The 19,899-nt window shown below is 47.7% G+C and overlaps 1 protein-coding gene across 2 annotated transcripts; it reads left to right on the forward strand.

The window, feature by feature from the left end:
- The first annotated feature begins 11 nt into the window (after positions 1-11).
- On the forward strand, positions 12-16,922 carry LOC138813773 (zinc finger protein 25-like). 2 transcript variants are annotated; one of them, XM_070002187.1, is made up of 4 exons: positions 12-170; positions 4,232-4,476; positions 9,516-9,602; positions 12,663-16,922. In XM_070002187.1, exons 2-4 carry the CDS (start codon positions 4,263-4,265, stop codon positions 14,219-14,221), a joined length of 1,860 nt encoding a protein of 619 aa, XP_069858288.1. In that variant the 5' UTR covers positions 12-170; positions 4,232-4,262; the 3' UTR covers positions 14,222-16,922. The 2 variants fall into 2 exon arrangements, with proteins under 2 accessions (XP_069858288.1, XP_069858289.1); XM_070002188.1 differs by having other exon boundaries at positions 4,350-4,476.
- The last annotated feature ends 2,977 nt before the right edge of the window (positions 16,923-19,899 follow it).

The following is a 19,899-nucleotide window of genomic DNA, read 5'->3' on the forward strand; positions in this document are numbered from 1 at the left end:
GTCACGCCCGCTGTTTGCTCGCCATCTTGCGGGGGGGGGAGGGTCTTCCTCCAGGCTTGTTTTCATCCCGCGGGGCCCCTGGGCTCTGACACCGCTTCCGTCGCCTTGTTACCCGCTGGTGCCAAGCAGTCTGTTGGGAGGACGCTGGACACCCCAGAAGGACGAGCATGGTGAGTGTCGGTCGCCGCCCCTGAAGGAGGAGGGAGCGGGCGGGAAGCGCGCCTCCCGCGCGGCTCTCATCCGGGCCTTGGCGTGAGGGTCGCTGGACTGTGGGTCCCCTCTCCTGGGGGTCAGCGGGTCCCCGGATCTTATTTGCTCTCTCTGGGCGCCAGGCCGGCCGCCCTGGGCGTGTTGTGTGGTCTAAGGGACACCTCGCTGGGGCGGTCTCCAGCCGGCTCTGCCCCCCACCGTGGCCCCAGGTCATGTGGGGTCTTCAGGTGTGCGGGATGTCTGGAAGCATGGGGGGGGGGCGGGGAGGATCCCGACTCTGGGTGGGATTCCTTCACGAGACAGTGCTCGAGCCCCAAATCCCGAGATCTGTTTATGCACAGACCCCTTTGCACCAGAGCTTAGATAGATCACACACACAGACAAGACAGACAGACAGACAGACACACACACCCAAATCCCGAGATCTGTCTATGCACAGACCCCTTTGCACCCAGAGCTTAGATAGATCACACACACAGACAAGACAGACAGACACACACCCAAATCCCGAGATCTGTCTATGCACAGACCCCTTTGCATCCAGAGCTTAGATAGATCACACACACAGACAAGACACACACACACACACACACACACACACACACACACTGGATAGACACACACACACACACACCCAAATCCCGAGATCTGTCTATGCACAGACCCCTTTGCACCCAGAGCTTAGATAGATCACACACACAGACAAGACAGACAGACACACACACACACACACACACACACACTGGATAGACACACACACACACACACACACTGGATAGACACACACACACACACACACCCAAATCCCGAGATCTGTCTATGCACAGATCTCTTTGCACCAGAGCTTAGATAGATCACACACACAGACAAGACAGACAGACAGACACACACACCCAAATCCCGAGATCTGTCTATGCACAGACCCCTTTGCACCAGAGCTTAAATCACACACACACACACACACAGGATAGAATATATTGAAGCTGAAACCCACACACACACAGGATAGAATATATTGAAGCTGAAACCCACAGGCTTCTAACTGGAAGCCTGTAGCCAGTAGCCCCAAGTTATCAGTGTAGTAATGGGGAGGGGGGGTGCAGGAGAGGCTCTGGCGGGTCTCGTGCCCTACTGACTCCCCACAGTGGGCTAGATAAAACTGACATACCAGCCCTTAGCCACTATGCTGGAAAATCCCTTCCTGGAAGAGAGAGTCCTTTGGGGTTTTATGAACCCCGACCCAGGGGGATGGAAGGCAGTGGAAGCCCTGTCCTCGAGGCCAGTGCTGTGTGAGTTAAGATCCACGCACAGGGAACTTTAGTCAGAGTGGCCCGCTTCTTCTCACTCTTCTCCCCAGGGTGGTGCTGTTTGAGATTTTATCTTGGACACTTTCCACAAGGCAGGATTCACGCCCAAGTGTGCCTCACTTTTCCAAACCCCTTTCATTATTATTAATATGCGTTAGTTGTATAATAAGGGTTTAGTTGTTTCATTTCCACACATGTTAACAATGTATCCTGAGCAGGGCACCCGTGGCTCACGCCTGTAATCCTGGCTATTCAGGAGGCTGAGATCCGAGGGTCAAGGTTCAAAGCCAGCCAGGGCAGGAAAGTCTTTTAAGACTCTGTCTCCAACTAACCACCAAAGAGCTAGAAGTAGAGCTATGGTTTAAATGGCAGAGCGTTAGCCCTGAGCACAAAAATTCAAGGATAGCACCCAGGCCTTGAATTCAAGCTCCAGGATTTGCACACATTCCCACACCCATACCCCCAAAAAAAGTATCCTTCCGGGCCTAACCCCTCTATCCTATCCCACTTTTCCCTAAAACAATTTCAACAGGTTTCATTGTTCTATTTTCATCCATGCAAAGACCATATTCATCCTTTTATGACTCTTCCCCTCTCTCCAAAACCATTTTCCCCCACATATAGAAATTTCCCCCAAAGGGTTTCACTGTTGTATTTGACATGTGCATATGGCACATTTTGTTACTTTTTCCCCACCCCTCAGCCCTGTGTTCATCCACATGTTTGAGCTCCAGCTTTTTTGTTTTTTTTAGGGGGGGGGGTCCAGTCATGGGGCCTGAACTCTGAGCCTGGGCGCTGTCCCTCAGCTCTTCAGCTCAAGGCTAGAGCTCTACCACTTGAGCCACAGCGCCACTTCCGGCTTTTTTTTTTTTTCTGCTTATGTGGTGCTGAGAAGTCAAACCCAGGACCTCATGCATACAAGGCAAGCACATATTACAATATTATAGTTTCATACTATTTGTGTCAAATAATGAGAGCTAATTTTATTGCTCATAAAAGTGTTCAGGGTAATTTCACACACACACACACACAAACACACACACACTACAAGCTTCCAGATTAACTTTAATGTTTTGTGTCTAGACCCTTATAATAAATACTTGGCATTTGAAATTTTGATGGGATAATATAGATTAATTGGGGGGGATTATCTTTGTAGTAAGTTTTTGGGTTTTAATTGGGATGGATGGGTATGCACATGCATATGCATATGTGCTGGTCCTGGGGCTTGAACTCAGGGCCTGGGTAGTGTCTTTTCGCTTTATTGCTAAACGCTGGTGCTCTTCTACTTCCAGCTTTTACTGGTTAATTGGAGATGAGTCTCATGAACTTTTCCTGCCTGTGCCATCTTCAAACTATAATCTTCAGATCTCAGCCTCCTGAGTAGGATAACAGTCATGAGCCACCAGCATCCAACACCTGGCAGTTGTGTTTATTTTGTTATGGAGGCTAGTAATTCTTTCAGATTTGGGAAGAGAACAGAAGGATGTATATGAAGGGACAGTCATCTGTATTAACAGCAAGCACATGAAATTTCAATGGTTGGGATTAATCAGATTAAATTAATTGGGTTAACCACTGCACTATTCAGTTAACTAAATATCCCCATTCAGACATGGTATTGGGTGTCCTTCCATGAACCTAATTCTGTTCTTTGTGCCATCTCATCTTCTGTGGCTTCACATTCTTGAGATCACATTCATGTAGAAGATAAGAACTTGGAGTAAAACATATAGATGCAGAGTAATTTGTAATTCCTATTCTTTCATTATCATATATATTTGAACATCTGCAGAATTTCCTATTTCTAGCACATCATCTCATTATTTATACTTACATGTTCAGACCTCATTAAGCTCTTATCAGAATTTTATTCATCCTGTTCTTGCTGTAAATTAAGAACTGTGCTATAAGCCAGGTGCTGGTGGCTCACGCTTGTAATCCTAGCTATTCAGGAAGCTAAAATCTAAGGATAATGGGCTTGAACTCTGGGCCTGTGTGCTGTCCCTCAGCTCTTCAGCTCAAGGCCAGCATTCTACCACTTAAGCCACAGCGCCATTTCTGGTTTTCTGGTGGTTTTTTGGAGATGTCTCATGGTCTTTCCTGTCCAGGCTGGCTTTGAACCGCAGTCCTCAGATCTCAGCCTCCTGAGTAGCTAGGATTATAAACGTGAGCCACTGGCATCTGCCTAGGATCATGGTTTTTTGGGTTTTTTTCCGGGGGGAGGGTCCAGTCGTGGGGCCTGAACTCTGGGCCTGGGCACTGTCCCTCAGCTCTTTAGCTCAAGGCTAGCGCTCTACCACTTGAGCCACAGTGCCACTTCCGGCTTTTTTCTTTTTGCTTATGTGGTGCTGAGGAATCAAACCTAGGGCCTCATGCATGTAAGGCAAGTGCTCTACCACTGAGCCACCTTCCCAGCCCGGATCATGGTTTTTGAAGCCAGCCCAGGCAGGAAAGACCATGAGACTCTTGAATTAAGCACCAGAAAACCAGAAGTGGCACTGTGGCTCAAAGTGGTAGAGTGCTAGCCTTGAGCAAAAGATGTCAGGGACAGCACACAGGGCCAGCACAGAAAAAAAAATAGAGAGATAGATAGATATATAGATGTACTAAATCTATATGAGAAAATCCCTGATTTTTTTTTTGAATCACTGAATTAATACAAAGGTAATAATAATACATTCTTGATGATTTTTCTTTCTCCTGAGAAACAGGACACAAATCAAACTGTCTTATGGAAGACAGATGGAAGAAGCGTGTCCCCACGGAAGAATGGACTCTTCTGCTCCTGTTCCCAAAGCTTCAGATTTGAGGAGCAATGTGTCGTTACAGAGCTTGGTGTCATTCGAGGACGTGGCCGTGGACTTCACCCGGGAGGAGTGGCAGGACCTGGACGATGCCCAGCGGACGCTCTACAGGGACGTCATGCTGGACAACTACAGCAGCCTCGTGTTCGTGGGTGAGCGGCACTTCCACGCGCTTTCTTCTTTTCTTTTTTTGTTTGTACTATTCCTGGATCTGGCCTGGGCACTGTCAGTAAACTTTTTTGCTCAAGGCCAGCACTCTTCCATTTGAGCCACAGCTCCCCTTCTGGGTTTTTAGTGGTTAATTGGAGATAAAAGTCTCATGGACTTATCCTCCCAGACTGGCTTGGAACCTCAATCCTCAGATCTGAGCCTCCTGAGTAGCTGGGATTACAGGCGTGAGCCACTGGCACACTGAAGAACAAATTTCTTACATTGAAAATATAGGAATTGAGTAGAACGCAGGTGATTCGCACCTATAATACTAACTACTCAGGAGGCCAAGATCTGAGAATCATTGGTTTGAAGCCAACCTGGGCAGGAAAATCTGGGAGACTCTTATCTCCAATAAACTACTCAGAAAAAGCTAGATATGGGGCTGTGGCTCATGTGGTAGAGCACTTTCCTTGAGCAAAAGAAACTCAGGGACAGTGCCCAGGCCCAGAGTTCAAGCCCCAGGACAAGCAAAAATAAAAATATATACATATATATATACCGCGGACCAGCTCGGTCGGATAACGGAGGACACCTAGGGGAAGAACTGGAATGGGGGGGAGATGGCAAACAGACAACCCACACACAAGAGGAGTGGATGCTGAGTGTGATTTAATGCAGAGGATAACAAACTTTCATAGCAAAAAGTCTCCATAAGAAAGGGCAAAAGGTTACACAACCTTGCTGCAGGGCTTCATTCTTGGGTGGTCACCAGCTGGTCGCCTGATAGGCACTTGTTTCCGGCTTATCTCTAAGAAATACAATGGGTTTCGATGTTTGTCACCAACTAACCATTACCTTATTTCTATAGAGGCCTTAACTGTCCCATAAGATCTTTCCTGTTCCTTCTTTAATAGTAAGCACCAAGGAGCCCTAGATCTAGCAAGTCTCTTAGTAAATGAAAGAGAGTAACAGGAAGTTCTTTCTCCTAAGTAGTTATCTCAGCAATTGCCATACATTCTTTCTGTTCTAGCCGCGCCTACAGCTTTTTGCAAATCTCTTACAAACAATTCCTTCTGCTGAAGTGACATCGTGAAACCCCCAATACTTTTATATTTACTTATGACTTGTCTACTAGCCTCCATAAGAGGGGTTTCAGGGTAGCACTTAACTCTGGTGAGTTAGTCATATTTTTAAGACACTCATCAGATATTGGAGTCGTCAACACTCTTAAGAAAGAGCTTTGAATAAGGGAACGTTGACAATGAGTAAGTACAATGAACAGCAGAAACAGTAAAAGATTACTAGGCACTCTTATACAGTGAAGAGAAGAAAAGCAGAAACACATCTTTCCCAGGGGCTTGCCAGCCTTTCCAGGAGGTAGGTTTCTTTGAAGCCCCATTCCCCGAGGTAGACTTCGGTGAAGTCCCAATACTAGGAGATAGGTTTCTGTAAAGCCCCATTCTCTGAGGTAGACTTCGGTGAAGTCCCAATACTCGGAGATAGGTCTCTGAAGCCCCATTCTCAGGTCTGAAAGCTGGTTTCCCATGCTAAGCAGACTCCACTGGAGTAGGCGTGGCATATATATGAATTGTTTCAAGCTTTCAATTCTACTTTCACTGACATTCAAAACTGCACTGCACTTATACAATGTGGCCCTTCAGTGTGCATTTATGTGTAAATATCCCCTTGAGGTAATGGGAAATTCTGTTAGCTCAGTTCCCGTGTCTATATTAGAAACATTTAAAATCTCTCTACTGGCTATTTGAAGATACATGAAGCCAGGCACCAGTCGTTCATGCCTGAAATTCTAACTATTCAGGAGGGTGTGATCTGAGGATCATGGTTCAAAGCTACCCTGGGCAGGAAAGTCCATGAGGTTTATATCCAAAAGTCAGAAGTGAAGCTGTGGCTCAAGTGATAGAGTACTAGTCTTGAGCAAAAAGCTTAAAGACAGCATCTCAGCCCTGAGTTCAAGCTCTAGACTGGTATGCACGCACGCACACGTGCGTGTGGGAACATAAACAGACATACACAGATCTTCGTTTCATTATTTTGAGCTATAGGTTACTATGCTATAGGTCAAGAAATTATTTATCCTATCCAGAAGTTCTCAGCACATGCAAACCCATTTCTCCATCCCTCTACCTTCCACCCTTCCACCTTCCACCCTCTCTAGAAATAGAAGACCTCGTGCATTCTTTTTTTTTTTTTTTGTCGGTCGTGGGGCTTGAACTCTGGGCCTGGGCGCTGTCCCCCAGCTCTTCAGCTCAAGGCTAGCGCTCTACCACTTGAGCCACAGCGCCACTTCCAGCTTTTTTTCCTTTTGCTTACGTGGTGCTGAGGAACTAAACCCAGGGCCTCAGGCATGCAAGGCAAGCGCTCTACCACTGAGCCACCTTCCCAGCCCCCCTCATACATTCTGTTCTGAGGTCTTCTTTCACTGTCACAAAACACATGAGCGAAGCAGTGTGTGCCTTTCCACATCTGAAACAGTTCACTTAATAACGTTCTGCAAGCCAGCTGCCTGGGGCTCACGCCTGTCATCCTAGCTACTCAGGTGGTGGAGATCTGAGGATCACGGTTCAAAGCCAGCCTGGGCAGGAAGTTCTGTGAGACTCATCTCCAATAAACCACTAGAAAACTGGAAGTGGCGCTGTAGCTCAAGTGGTAGAGCGCTCACCTTGAGCTGAAGAGCTGAGGGACAGCGCCCAGGCCCAGAGTTCAAGCCCCACGACCGACAAAAAAAATAATAATAACGTTCTGCAGTTCTGTCCATAGTCCTGACACGTGGCAAACGAGGGTTTTAGTGCTCTCCTGATGTTTTAAATACGGGTAATTGAGCCCAGGGTCGTCAGCCAGGACTCAACACTGTAGCTGTACCTCCAACCCTTGGTTTGTTTTGTTGGAGGGATTTTTGTTTGTTGTTCTTTTCTTTTTACTCTTGAGGAATTGTACCCAGGACCTTGAACTCGGGAATCTTACGCTTGCTGAGCACCGGCTGTACCACTGAGCTACATCCCCCCCCCCTTCCCCTCCCCCACCAAGTTTTGTTGTTTTAGAGACAAGGTCCTATTGCTTCTTTGCCCAGGCTGCCCATGAACTCACAAGTCCTCCCAACTCCATTTCCTGGGTAGCTGAGACTACAGGCATGAACCTCAATGCCCATCTCAGAATTTTGTTTCAGGCTAAATTAATAGTCCATTGTTGATGTGGGTGTTTTCTTTGTCCATTTTTCTGCTGATAGACAAATATGTTGTTCATCCCCTATCTTGTCTTTTGCTCTGTTGTAAGCATCAAGGACAGATTTTTTTTTCCACATTACTGATTTCATTTCTTCTGAATGCATGATATCCATCTCTCATACTTGTTCTACTTCTCTTCTGATGAAGGAAACTAGTGTTTGTCACCATGTCTGTACTTATTTGTATACAGATAATATATGAAGATTCAACATTAGTGATTTGGTGTCTTTGATAATTACCACTGTAACCATGAGCTTTTGATTTGCTTTCCTTGATTTTGGCATAAAAAGAATTTTTTCAGGTACTGAGGGGACTAATTATATGTCCTCTTCTGAGAAATGTCAGCTCAGGTCACTTAATGAGACTTAACTAGATTCTCTGTTTTTCTGCTTTGGTTAACTGTTTGAGTCCCTTACATACTCTGGAAACTAATATCCTTTTGAATAATATGCAGATATTTCTTTCACCCTGTAGGTCACCTCTTCCCTGGATTGTTTGCTTTTCTCTACAGAAAACTTTTAGTTTAGTGGAGTCCTATGTCAGTTTTTGCTTCTGTTAGATGTGCTTTTGGGGTCTCTTTTGTGTGTGTGTCGTGGGGCTTGAACTCAGGACCTGGGCAATGTCCCTGAGCTCTTTTGCTCACTAGACAGCACCACTTGCGGTTTTTGAGTGGTTAATTGGAGATAAAAGTCTAACAGGAACTTTTCTGCCCAAGCTGTCTTTGAACTGCGATCCTCAGATCTCAGCCTCCTGAATAGCTAGGAATATTGACCTATATACAATTCTTAAAGTGTTTTTTCTTATATTTTTGTTCTATTATTTCCAGGCCTCACACTGAAATCTGATCAATTTGGAGTTGACTTTTATATATGTCTGTTAAGCCCATTTGGTTCTATGTGTCCTTTTTATCTTTTGTTAATCTTTGTTGTTTAGTGCTTGGTTTTCTGTGTTTCTCTTTGAGTACTTGCTCTGCATTTGCGTTTTACCATTTGTTTTAATGACAGTTATTATCTTTTTGTTTCTAAGGATGGCATCCTTAAGCAAGTCTTGCATAGCTGTCCCAATGTTGATGCAGTTTGTATTTGCTTTGTTTTTTCTTTTTTGTGGTAGTGTTGCCGTTTGAAATCAAGGGCGTTGAGCTGGTGAAGCTCTACCACTTAAGCCAGGCCTCTATCCTGGTTTGTTTGCTGGTTATTTCAAAGATGGAAGATTCCACACAGGAAGAATGGAATGCACACCTTCTAACAAAAGTGTTTTGTTTGTTGTTTTGTTTTTGCCAGTCCTGGGGCTTGAACTCAGGGTCTTGGCACTGGTCCCTGAGCTACTTTTTACTTTTGCTCAAGGCTAGCACTCTACCACTTGAGCCACAGCATCACCTCCAGCTTTTTCATGTATATGGTGAGGAATGGAACTCAGGGCTTCATGCATGCTAGGCAAGCACTTTGCCACTAAGCCACGTTCCCAGCCCTAACAGTTTTGTTTTATTTATTTATTTTGCTTGTCTTAGGGCTTGAACTCAGGATCTGGGCTCTTCACCTGAGCCTTTCTGTGCTCAAGGCTAGCACTCTACCAGTTGAGCCACAGTGCCATTTCCGGCTTTTTCTGTGTATGTGGTACTGAGGAATGGAACTCAGGGCTTCATGCATCCTAGGCAAGCACTCTACCACTAAGTTGCCTTCCCAACCCCTAACAAAAGTTTCGATTGGGTGTTTCATGATAGTTCTAATTCTAGTTCTTTCTTCAGGAGACCTGACTCAGCACTTTGTCACCACCTTACATCATTTCCCCTCTGACAGGACACTGCCTGGCCAAACCTGAGCTGATCTTCAAGTTGGAACAAGGACTTGGGCCACGGAGGGTCGACGGCACAGCTCGCCTCCCAGGTCAGTCGGCGCACAGCTGGCAGGGAGACAGGAACTCAGCACGCTCACCGTGTGCTGCTCTTTCTGCCAGTTCTTCCCTGTCTCAGACTTGAACACACCTGGTCTCATGCCTCCAGCTTGAACTCGGAGCCTGGGGGCTATCCCTGAGCTTTTGTGTTCAAGGCTAGCACCCTACCACTTGAGCCACAGCTCCACTTCTGGCTTTTTGTGGGTTATTTGGAGATTAGAGTCTTAGGGGGCTTGGAAACTCAGTCATCAGCTTAGCTTCCTGAGTAGCTGGGATTACAGGCATGAGCCACTAGTGTCCAACTTTTTAATACTTTTTTCTTTTTTTTCTTTTTTTTTTTTTTTGATCATGGGTCTTAAACTCTGGGCCTGAACGCAGTCCCTCAGCTCTTCAGCTCCAGGCGAGCGCTCTACCACTTGAGCCACAGAACCACTACCAGTGTTCTGAGTGATTTATTGGAGATAAGAGTCTCATGGACTTTCCTGCCCAGGCTGGCTTTGAACTGCGATCCTCAGATCTCAGACTCCTGAGTAGCTAGGATGACAGGCATGAGCCACCAGTACCTGACTTTAATATATTTTAATGTATTCATATATTAATACATTTTTCCATGTAAATCTATATCCCTGGGGTTTGTTTTGATTGATACTTATTTTAAAATAGTCATAAATGTGAAACCTCTATTGATATTTTCATCTTTTTATTTACTTGGCTGAAATTTTCCATTTTTCCTTCTTTGTTTTAACAGTGTAACTTAGCATTTGTAATTTTTTGGGGGGGGGATTTCATTCGTGGGGCCTGAACTCTGGGCCTGGGCGCTGTCCCTCAGCTCTTCAGCTCAAGGCAATCTCTCTACCACTTGAGCCACAGCGCCACTTCCGGCTTTTTCTGCTTACATGGCGCTGAGGAATCGAACCCAGGGCCTCATCCATGCAAGGCAAGCACTCTACCACTGAGCCACCTTCCCAGCCCAGCATTTGTAATTTTTTACTTCTTTTAACAATCTTATTCCATTAACTCTTAGGAATTGCTCTTTGTCATTATGGGAATATTGATAATAAAGCATTTCCTGTTGAAGAACTAACCTTAAGATTAAAAAGTGAAACAAAGGTTATTTGGGGAAGTAGTGGTGCTGTGGCTCAAGTGGGAGAGCGCTCGCTTTGAGCTGAAGAGCTCAGGGACAGCGCCTAGACCCAGGGTTCAACCCCACAACTGACCCCCAAAAAAAGAATATTTGGTGTTGTATTTTAGGACAAATCTAAAGGACCACAGTTATTTTGTTTGTTTTGGTTTTGGTGCCAGTCCTGGAGCTTGGGCATTGTCTCTTGAGTTGTTTCCCATCAAGGTTAGTGCTCTACCACTTGAGCCACAGCTCCACTTCTGCCTTTTTGGTAGTGGAGATGTGAGTTTTACAAGCTTTCTGCCCAGCCTGGCTTTGAACTGCAATCCTCAGATCTCAACCTCCTGAATAGCTGGGGTTTCAGGCTTGAGCCACTGGTGCCTGGCTAGGACCATAGTATTGATGAGAGCAATAAATATTTACGGTAGTAAGATATTTCCCCTGTTTAGTCTGTAAAATACACTGACATAAAATATAGGCTTGAATGACTGTGATGATAGGAGTTAGATATTGGAAATGGGAGCTTATAGTAGTACTGGAATAGCATTTGTTGAAGTAGACACCTATGGAATTGATTAGAAAATGAGAATTAGGGGCTGGGAAGGTGGCTCAGTGGTAGAGCGCTTGCCTTGCATGCCTGAGGCCCTGGGTTCGATTCCTCAGCACGATATAAGCAAAAAGGGAAAAAAAAAGCCAGAAGTGGTGCTGTGGCTCAAGTGGTAGAGCGCTAGCCTTGAGCTGAAGAGCTGAGGGAAAGCGCCCAGGCCCAGAGTTCAGGCCCCACGACTGGACCCAGAAAGAAAAAGAAAATGAAAATTAATGAAGGCAAGATGTTCCTTGCCTGAGAGCCAGGTGTTGGGGGAGCAGGGGCTCTGACAGCAGGTTGTAGTGTGTAGGAAATCCACACAAAACAAGAGTTTCATCCTGAAGAGTTGAGAGCTTCATATTGCAGGACTCTGGGTATTGAATTTATCTATTAGTATAGTTCAGAGAATCAAATCTGTAGCCAGGCACTAGTGGCTCACGCCTGTCATCCTAACTACTCGGGAGGCTGAGATCTAAGGATCACGGTTTGAAGCCAGCCCAAGCAGGAAAGTCCGTGAGACTCATATCTCCAATGAACCACCAAAAAGGCAGAAATAGAACTGCTGTGAGCAAAGAAAATCAGTGGCAGGGGAAGGTTGTGTGCTAAACCTACAGCGTAACAGGTAAATATGTAAACATCTCCACTTCCTTTTTCCCAAAAAGAAAAAGAAAAAAAAAAAAAAAAGAACTAGTACTTAGTGTTTAAAACTGCATAAAAGGGGCTGGGAAGGTGGCTCAGTAGTAGAGTGCTTGCCTTGCATGCCCGAGGCCCTGGGTTCTATTCCTCAGCACCACATAAGCAGAAAAAGCCAGAAGTGGCGCTGTGGCTCAAGTGGTAGAGCGCTAGCCTTTAGCTGAAGAGCTGAGGGACAGCGCCCAGGCCCAGAGTTCAAGCCCCACGACCGGACCCAAAAAAAAAAAAAAAAGTTTAAAACTGCATAAAAGTTTTTTGGTTTTGTTTTGTTGGTCATGGGGCTTGAACTCTGGGCCTGGGTGCTGTCCCTCAGCTCTTCAGCTCAAGGCTAGCGCTCTACCACTTGAGCCACAGCGCCACTTCCAATTTTCTGGTGGTTTGCTGGAGATAAGAGTCTCACGGACTTTCATCCCAGGCTGGCTTTGAACCACCATCCTCAGATCTCAGCCTCCTGAGTAGCTAGGATGGCAGGCGTGAGCCACCAGTGCCCAGGTAACCATTTCTTTCTACTAACTGATTAGGACCAAAATCCACACTTTAGTAAAGTCATATTTTTGGAATCCTACACTTTGATTGCACTTTTCTGTCTTGAATTCCACGAAAGACTCCATAGGCATGGGCTTATCGAGTGTTCCTTTTCTCACCCTATCCTAGGCCTGCGCAGAGCGACCATCCTGCTGAAGACAAGCCCGGAAAATCTGGACAGACCCTTGTGGCAGATCACAAGCACCGCCTCGCCTGAAGCCATGGCCCGGGGTAGGAACACACCTCATTCGCCCACAACTCGTCTTACAAACCAGAGCCCAAAGACCAGAAACCATTCAAGACTAAGGCCCAAGGAGCTTCACATGCGGCCCGGTGGGCGTGCCCATGGCGAGTCCGAAAAGATGCCCGCCAACGAGGACGGCCATGGTCCTGATGTCACTGAGCCGCTGGGCCTGCGCAGCAGCCAGGCTCGCGGTGCTCACCCGCCCCTGAAATACTTAGGATCAGGGAACTCCTTCAGCACAAAGGCGCTGTTACTGGCCCCCAAGAAGTTTCGGAAGGGGGACAGCGCCAGGACGTTGAGGGGGTGTGGGAAATCCCTGGGGAAGGTGGCGCTGGCCACCCAAGGGAAGCCCTGGATAGAAGAGAGGACGTTAGACCGTGATGTCCGTGGGATCGTGGTCCGCCCAACGTCTCCACGCAGAACCCGGGGGGGAGCCCCCAAAGGAGAGAACTACAGTCGCAGCAGTAGCGAGAAATTGCTCCTGGCCCAACACGGATCGTCTGCAGGCCCGGCGCCTCGCAGACGCAGGGAACGGATGAAGTTCTTGGGGCAGAAGCCCGAGCGGCCTGGTCCTCGAAAGCTGGACACGGCGGAAAGACACTACACGTGCAAGGCCTGCGGGGAACGCTTCTACCAGAGGTCCCAGCTCAGCAGGCACCAGAAAAGCCACAAGGCGGAGAAGAGATACGAATGTCCAGAATGCGGGAAGACGTTCTTCTTCGAGTCCAACCTGGCGGTTCATCGCCGGGCGCATACGGGCGAGAAGCCCTTCGAGTGCGGGCAGTGCAGGAAAACGTTCAAGCAGAGAGGCCATCTGACCGTGCACCAGAGAACGCACACGGGCGCCAAGCCCTACGCGTGCGGGGACTGCAGGAAGACCTTCCGACACATCTCCTCACTCACCATCCACCAGAGGATCCACACGGGCGAGAAGCCCTACGAGTGCAAAGAGTGTCGGAAAACGTTCAACCGCCTGGCGTCCATCACGGTCCACCTGCGGACCCACACTGGGGAGAAGCCGTACGGGTGCGACCACTGCAGCAAAACCTTCATCTCCAAATCCAACCTCACCGTGCACCAGCGCTTCCACACCGGACACAAGCCGTACGAGTGCACCATGTGCGGGAAAGCCTTCTTCTGCAAATCCAACCTCACCTCCCATCAGCGGATCCACACCGGGGAGAAGCCCTACGTGTGCAGCACGTGCGGGAAAGCCTTCAAGCACTTCTCCTCGCTCACGGTGCACCAGAGAATCCACACGGGCGAGAAGCCCTACGCGTGCCACGACTGTGGGAAGTCCTTTTACCGCCAGTCCCACCTCACCGTGCACCAGAGGACGCACACAGGCCACAAGCCCTACGCGTGCCAGCAGTGCGGGAAGACATTCAACCAGCTGTCACACTTGACCGTGCACCAAAGGACCCACAGGCGACAGGCCCGGTGAGCGAGGGAGGTGGCCAAGGGAAATCACCCGCTGTAAAGCCTAGAACTTAATCAGGTTAAGAAATACTGCCTCTCACAGAAAAAAAGGCAAAGTCTGTACTAGAAGTCATCCCTAAAAAAAATAAAGCTGGGCACCGGTGGCTCACGCCTGTCATGCTAGCTACTCAGGAGGCTGAGATCCGAGTATCACGGTTCAAAGTCGGCCCAGGCAGGAAGGTAGTCCGTGAGACTCTTACCTCCAGTTAACCACCAGAAAACCGGTGGTGCTGTGGCTCAAGTGGTAGAGCGCTAGCCTTGAGCTGAAGAGCTGAGGGACAGCGCCCAGGCCCAGAGTTCAAGCCCTACAAGTGACATAAATAAAGAAATACCCAGACCTCAAACAGTCGTGAAGCCATAGTGATAAAGTCACAATGTGGCCTGGCACCAGTGGCTTACGCCTGTAATCTCAGTTACTCAGGAGACTGAGATCTGAGGCTCACAGTTCAAAGCCAGCCCAGGCAAGAAAGTCTGTGTGACTCTTATCTCCAATTAAGTACCAAAAAGCCAGAAGTGGAGCTGTGGATCAAAGGGTAGAGTGCTAGCCTTGAGCTGAAAAAGCTCAAGCACAGTGTCCAGGCTCCGTAACCCCATAGAGGTGACACAGCACTGGGATATAGATATGTAAAAAGATGTCCTGCCACAATTCACTGCACGTGAGGGCACTCATACCAGAAGCCCTGCACTATTAAGGAATGTGGAAAGTGTTTGCACAGAAAGACCCAAATCGGGCCGTAAAGGTGGCTCAATGGTAGAGTGCTTGCCTCGCATGCATGAGGCCCTGGGTTCGATTCCTCAGTACCACGTGAGCAGAAAAAAGCCAGAAGTGGCGCTGTGGCTCAAGTGGTAGAGCACTAGCCTTGAGCTGAAGAGCTGAGGGACAGAGCCCAGGCCCAGAGTTCAGGCCCCATGACTGACAAAAAAAAAAAAAAAAAGACCCAAATCAAAGGATATTACAACTGATGCATGCAGGAGGGCATTTGTAAAAGATGAAGAAGATGTAATTAAGTAGCAGGGCACTTGTGAGGCCCCAAAATGCAATAAAAATGGTGAGGGCAAGTGCCAGTGACTCATGCCTGTAATCCTAGTTATTCAGAAGACTGAGATCTGAGGATCACAGTTCAAAGCCAGCCCGGGCAAGAAAGTCTGTGAGACTCTAACCTCCAATTAACCAGCAAAAAAACAGAAATGGAGCTGTGGCTCCCAAGTCCTAGAGCACCAGCCTGGAGTGAAAAATCTCAGGGACAATGCCCAGGCCCTGAGTTCAAGCCCCAAGATTGGCACAAAAAGAAAAAAGACATGAGATGTTTTTCCATCATAAATCATGTCTCATTGTCTTAGTGTAAACTCTTGGTGGCAATCCTATAAATAGGATGAACATACAAAGCACTTTTACCAGGAATCACACAAGGAAGACATTCTGGAAATGGACTGCGGGGAAGTTGGGAGAAAATATACTCAGGCATCAAGAACCTTGAAATCTGTGCAGCGAACAATGGCCACGTGCTTGCCACATCCAGGCTTCTGTGGGATGGTCAGCTTCCACTTCACGTCTGCTGCCTGGGGAACTGTGTAACAGCTCTGCCGGGGCACATCAGAGACTGAGAGTGCCATCACTGCCAGCGCCGTGCACATAACACCTCCCATTAACTTCTTCCTGTGTTCTCACACACCGCGGGCTTGAGGGGATTGTGACCCTGTGAGCAACCACAGATCAATGAGGTCAATACGACTTAAAAATACCTGATTGGAAAGAAAGATCTTCCCACATATTGTAAAAGATTACCTGAAAAAAACACTTGAAAACTTTGTGCATGGTCTGGTTAATATTACAGTGCAAACCCACAGTAGCTAAGTCACTGATTTCTGGAAGATGAACCCTCACAGAATAGAAGCCTCTATTGTCATGTTTTATTCTCCAATCCATCAGTGGAGAATAAAAGCAATTATATAGAGAAATTAAGAATGTCTTATAAGCAAGTGTTTTGGGTTTTTTTGGTTTTGGGGCTTTTTGGTGACTCCTGAGGCTTAAACTCTAGGCCTGGATGCTGTCCTTGAGCTCTTTTTGCTCAAGGATTGCACTCTACCACTTTGAGCCACAGCTCCAGTTCTGCTTTTTGAGTACTTAATTGGAGATAAGAGTCTCACAAGGACTTGTATGACTAGGCTGGCTTTGAACTGCCATCCTCAGATCTCAGCCTCCTGAGTAGCTAGGATGACAGGTATAAGCTACCAGCACTTGGCTTATTTTTCTTTCTTAGTAATCTCACCGTTTCTCTCTGGCACTGCTTAGTGGCAAGCATTCTGACTTGAGCCACACCTCCAGCCCTTTCTGTTTCACATTATTTTTTTTTTTCTGAAAAGGTATCATTTTTGCCTAGAGTTGCCATATACTGTGATCCTCCTATTTATGGCTCCCACTTAAGCTGGGTTTACTCATGCCTCCACTGATCATTTTCAGCTGATTTACTGATAAGAATTTCACCTTTTTTTCTTTATTTTTTTTTTTTTGATCCCAGATGGCCAGAAAACCAGTCTCCTGGTCTCTGCCTCCTAATTACCTGAAATTAAAGTTTGATTCCCTCAGAAATCTGTAATGGGAGAACAATACCAATTTATCTTGGAAATTCAAACGTTTGTATTCCAATAAACACCTATGAAGGATATTTCTCGATAGTGTGCATTGGTTTGTGTCTTATGTAACTGGAGATGAGAAGCTACTGTTGGCCTGCAGTGAATAGAAAAGCCAGACAGTGAAAACATTGAGAGGACAGAACACGCTCATATTTGTGGGATGTGATCATGTGACTACTCAGGATGCCAAATTCTCCTGGATGGGACCCAGCATTACTGCAGGCAGTGTGGACCCTGTGTGGATACCGACTGGCGTGATCGTAGGTCACATCAGAAATAAACATGCATTGGGCTGGAAGGTGGCTCAGTGGTAGAGTGCTTGCCTTGACCCTGGGTTCAATTCCTCAGCACCACATAAGCAGAAAAAGCTGGAAGTGGCGCTGTGGCTCAAGAGGTAGAGCACTAGCCTTGAGCTGAAGAGCTGAGGGACAGTGCCCCAGCCCAGCGTTCAGGCCCCACAACCAGCAAAAAAAAAAAAGCATGCATAGGGCACAAGGTCCTGGCTTCCGTGCCCAGCCATAATTACCATTTTACACTGAAATCTGCCACATTCTAACATGTTTCTTTCCTCATGTACTTGTGTGCACGTGTATTTCTAGATTAAGTTCACTTCGGGTTTTCTGTAGTTATGAGTGTTCTATAAGTCTATTGAATCTTCCTGTTTGGAATAATTTTTCACATTCTCTTGTGTTCTTAGATATAGATTATATGTTCATAAAAACTTGGTGCCTGACCTGGGATTGTGGCTTAGTGGTAGAGTGCTGGGCTAGCATACAAGAAGTCCGGGGTTCCATTCTGCAGTACCACATACACAGAAAAAGCCAGAAGTAGGGCTGTGGCTCAAGTAGTAGAGCGCCAACCTTGGGCAAAAATGCGCAGGGACATTACCCAGGCCCAAAGGTTAAGACCCAGGATTGGCACACCCACATAAAATCACATACTTGTTTGCTGCTGTTTTCTTTTTTGTGCCAACACAAGGGTGCACCCTCTCTCCTTTGCTTCTATGGTTCAACTAACCGCCACCCTCTTAGCATCTAAATCTATACATACTGAGTTATATGCTATCCAGACAGGACCTACTGGCTTCCCTCCATGAACAACCTAAAGACATTCTGCTAAGATACCAATGTTTTGTTTTGTTTGGGGGGGGAGGTGCCGAGAAGAGAGAGAAACATCAGGTATTCTCTTTCTACTCTCATACAGAAAAACCACAAATAAGGCGTAGGTGAGGCTCAGTTGAAGAGTATTTTCCTAGCAGATATGAGACCCTAGATTTGGTCCCCAGCACTATGAAAGAAAAAAAAAGACAAATAGAAAACAAGTATGGTCAGGCGCTGGTGGCTCACGCCTGTCATCCTAGCTACTCAGGAGGCTGAGATCTGAGGATGGAGGGTCAAGACCAGTGTGGGCAGGAAAGTCTCACAGACTCTTATCTCCAATAAACCACCAGGAAATGGAAGTGGCACTGTGGCTCAAGTGGTAGAGCGCTGGCCTGGAGCTGAAGAGCTGAGGGACAGCGCCCAGGCCTAGAGTTCGAGCCCCATGACCGACCAAAAATAAAAAAGCAAGTGTATATATATATGTATGCGTATTTAAAGTCATCTGTTGCCCTGGGGAGTTAAAAGTTAAAATCCTGCATGCTGAGGGAAGGGTGTAGAGCCTCCTGGCCTGGGCGGCCCCAAAAACCCCATCCTCAGCACTGCAAATCAAAATTGGTGGGTTTGATCAGTGGAACGAAGGCAGACCGTTAAAGGTGAATTTGGGGCCGGGGACTAACTAGCCAGCCCAGGAAGAGCTGGGCAGTGAGCAGAGCTGTGGGTCTCCACTCAGTACCTCCACCCAGGACAGGGGAGCGTCCGGTACGGAACCCCATACACAGCTGTGCCGGTGCACCACATCCCCACGGGACAGGACGTGAGGTCCGGGCTGCCGGCTTGGCCCACCCTGCGGGATGGGGGGAACCCAGAGCGGAGCAGCACAAGCAAGGACGCAGGTTCGAGGCTCAGGTCCTCCAAGGTGGGATCGGGCTGGTTCCAACAACCCTTCCAGTGCTCCGAGGGTTGCCTGGCCCCTCATTCACCGTTTCAGGCTTTGGGGTGTCCGAGCGCCTCGACGCGGGCTCCCACGCACGTCACAGAGAGAGAGTACGGCCCGGTGACACAAGCGAGTGTCACACGGGCTCGCGGAGAAGCTCCTTCGCACACCTGACTGGACAGCTCTTGTGACCACGCCCCTTCAGATTTACTTTCTGATTGGACAGTTCTCATAGGCCCACCCTCTTCAGATTGATTGACAGACGAAGGGCCTGCTAGGTGGATTTGACCTGATTGGACAGCCTTCTGATTGATTGACAGAGTGGGAGGGCTTGACAGTGAATGGATTCAGCTTCCCAGTGAGTGGGACTCTGCCCTCAGCAATCTGGTTTTCATCTAATCTTAGAGTTTGATCCCAACCCAGAAATGACACTGGTGTCTTCCCGCAGTGACTGTTTTGTTTTTTGGTCGGTTGTGGGGCTTCAACTCTGGCCTGGGTGCTGTCCCTGAGCTCTTCAGCTCGAGAGCATCACCATTTGAGCCACAGCGCCACTTCCGGTTTTCTGGTGATTCATTGAAGAGTCTCACGGTCTCTCCTGCCTGGGCTGGCTTCGAACCGCGATCCTCAGATCTCAGCCTCCTGAGTCGCTAGGATGACAGCCGGGGTCCGGCGCCCAGCTCCTCAGTGGCACAGTGCGCATGAGAACCTCAGACTCCTTTGCACATGGGAGGCCAATCTGGTCCCGCAGAAGAGGGGGCCCAGCCCGGGCCCCGCTGGAACAGGGGCTGTGCTGTGCCCGGAGGTTATGAGCATGCCTGTGTCTGGGAGAACCCTTCAGAAACGATACGGTCACAGTATCTGCTTCTGGCTCCCTTTTCTTCATGGGTTTGAACCACACAACCCTAGAAGGACGCGGTGATTCATTGGCCTGTGGGCATCTGTATGTTCTAGAAGGTTCTGAGACATGCAGTTTAC

Source organism: Dipodomys merriami, unplaced genomic scaffold, assembly GCF_024711535.1.
Source record: "Dipodomys merriami isolate MVZ:Mamm:240054 unplaced genomic scaffold, mDipMer1.0.p SCAF_6, whole genome shotgun sequence".
Lineage (NCBI taxonomy): Eukaryota > Metazoa > Chordata > Mammalia > Rodentia > Heteromyidae > Dipodomys > Dipodomys merriami.

Coding starts and splice junctions, on each gene's coding strand:
- LOC138813773 (XM_070002187.1), top strand. CDS start 4,263: ATGGAAGAAGCGTGTCCCCACGGAAGAATGGACTCTTCTGCTCCTGTT. Junction 4,477..9,515: donor CAGCAGCCTCGTGTTCGTGG/GTGAGCGGCACT, acceptor CCCCTCTGACAG/GACACTGCCTGGCCAAACCT. Junction 9,603..12,662: donor CGGCACAGCTCGCCTCCCAG/GTCAGTCGGCGC, acceptor ACCCTATCCTAG/GCCTGCGCAGAGCGACCATC.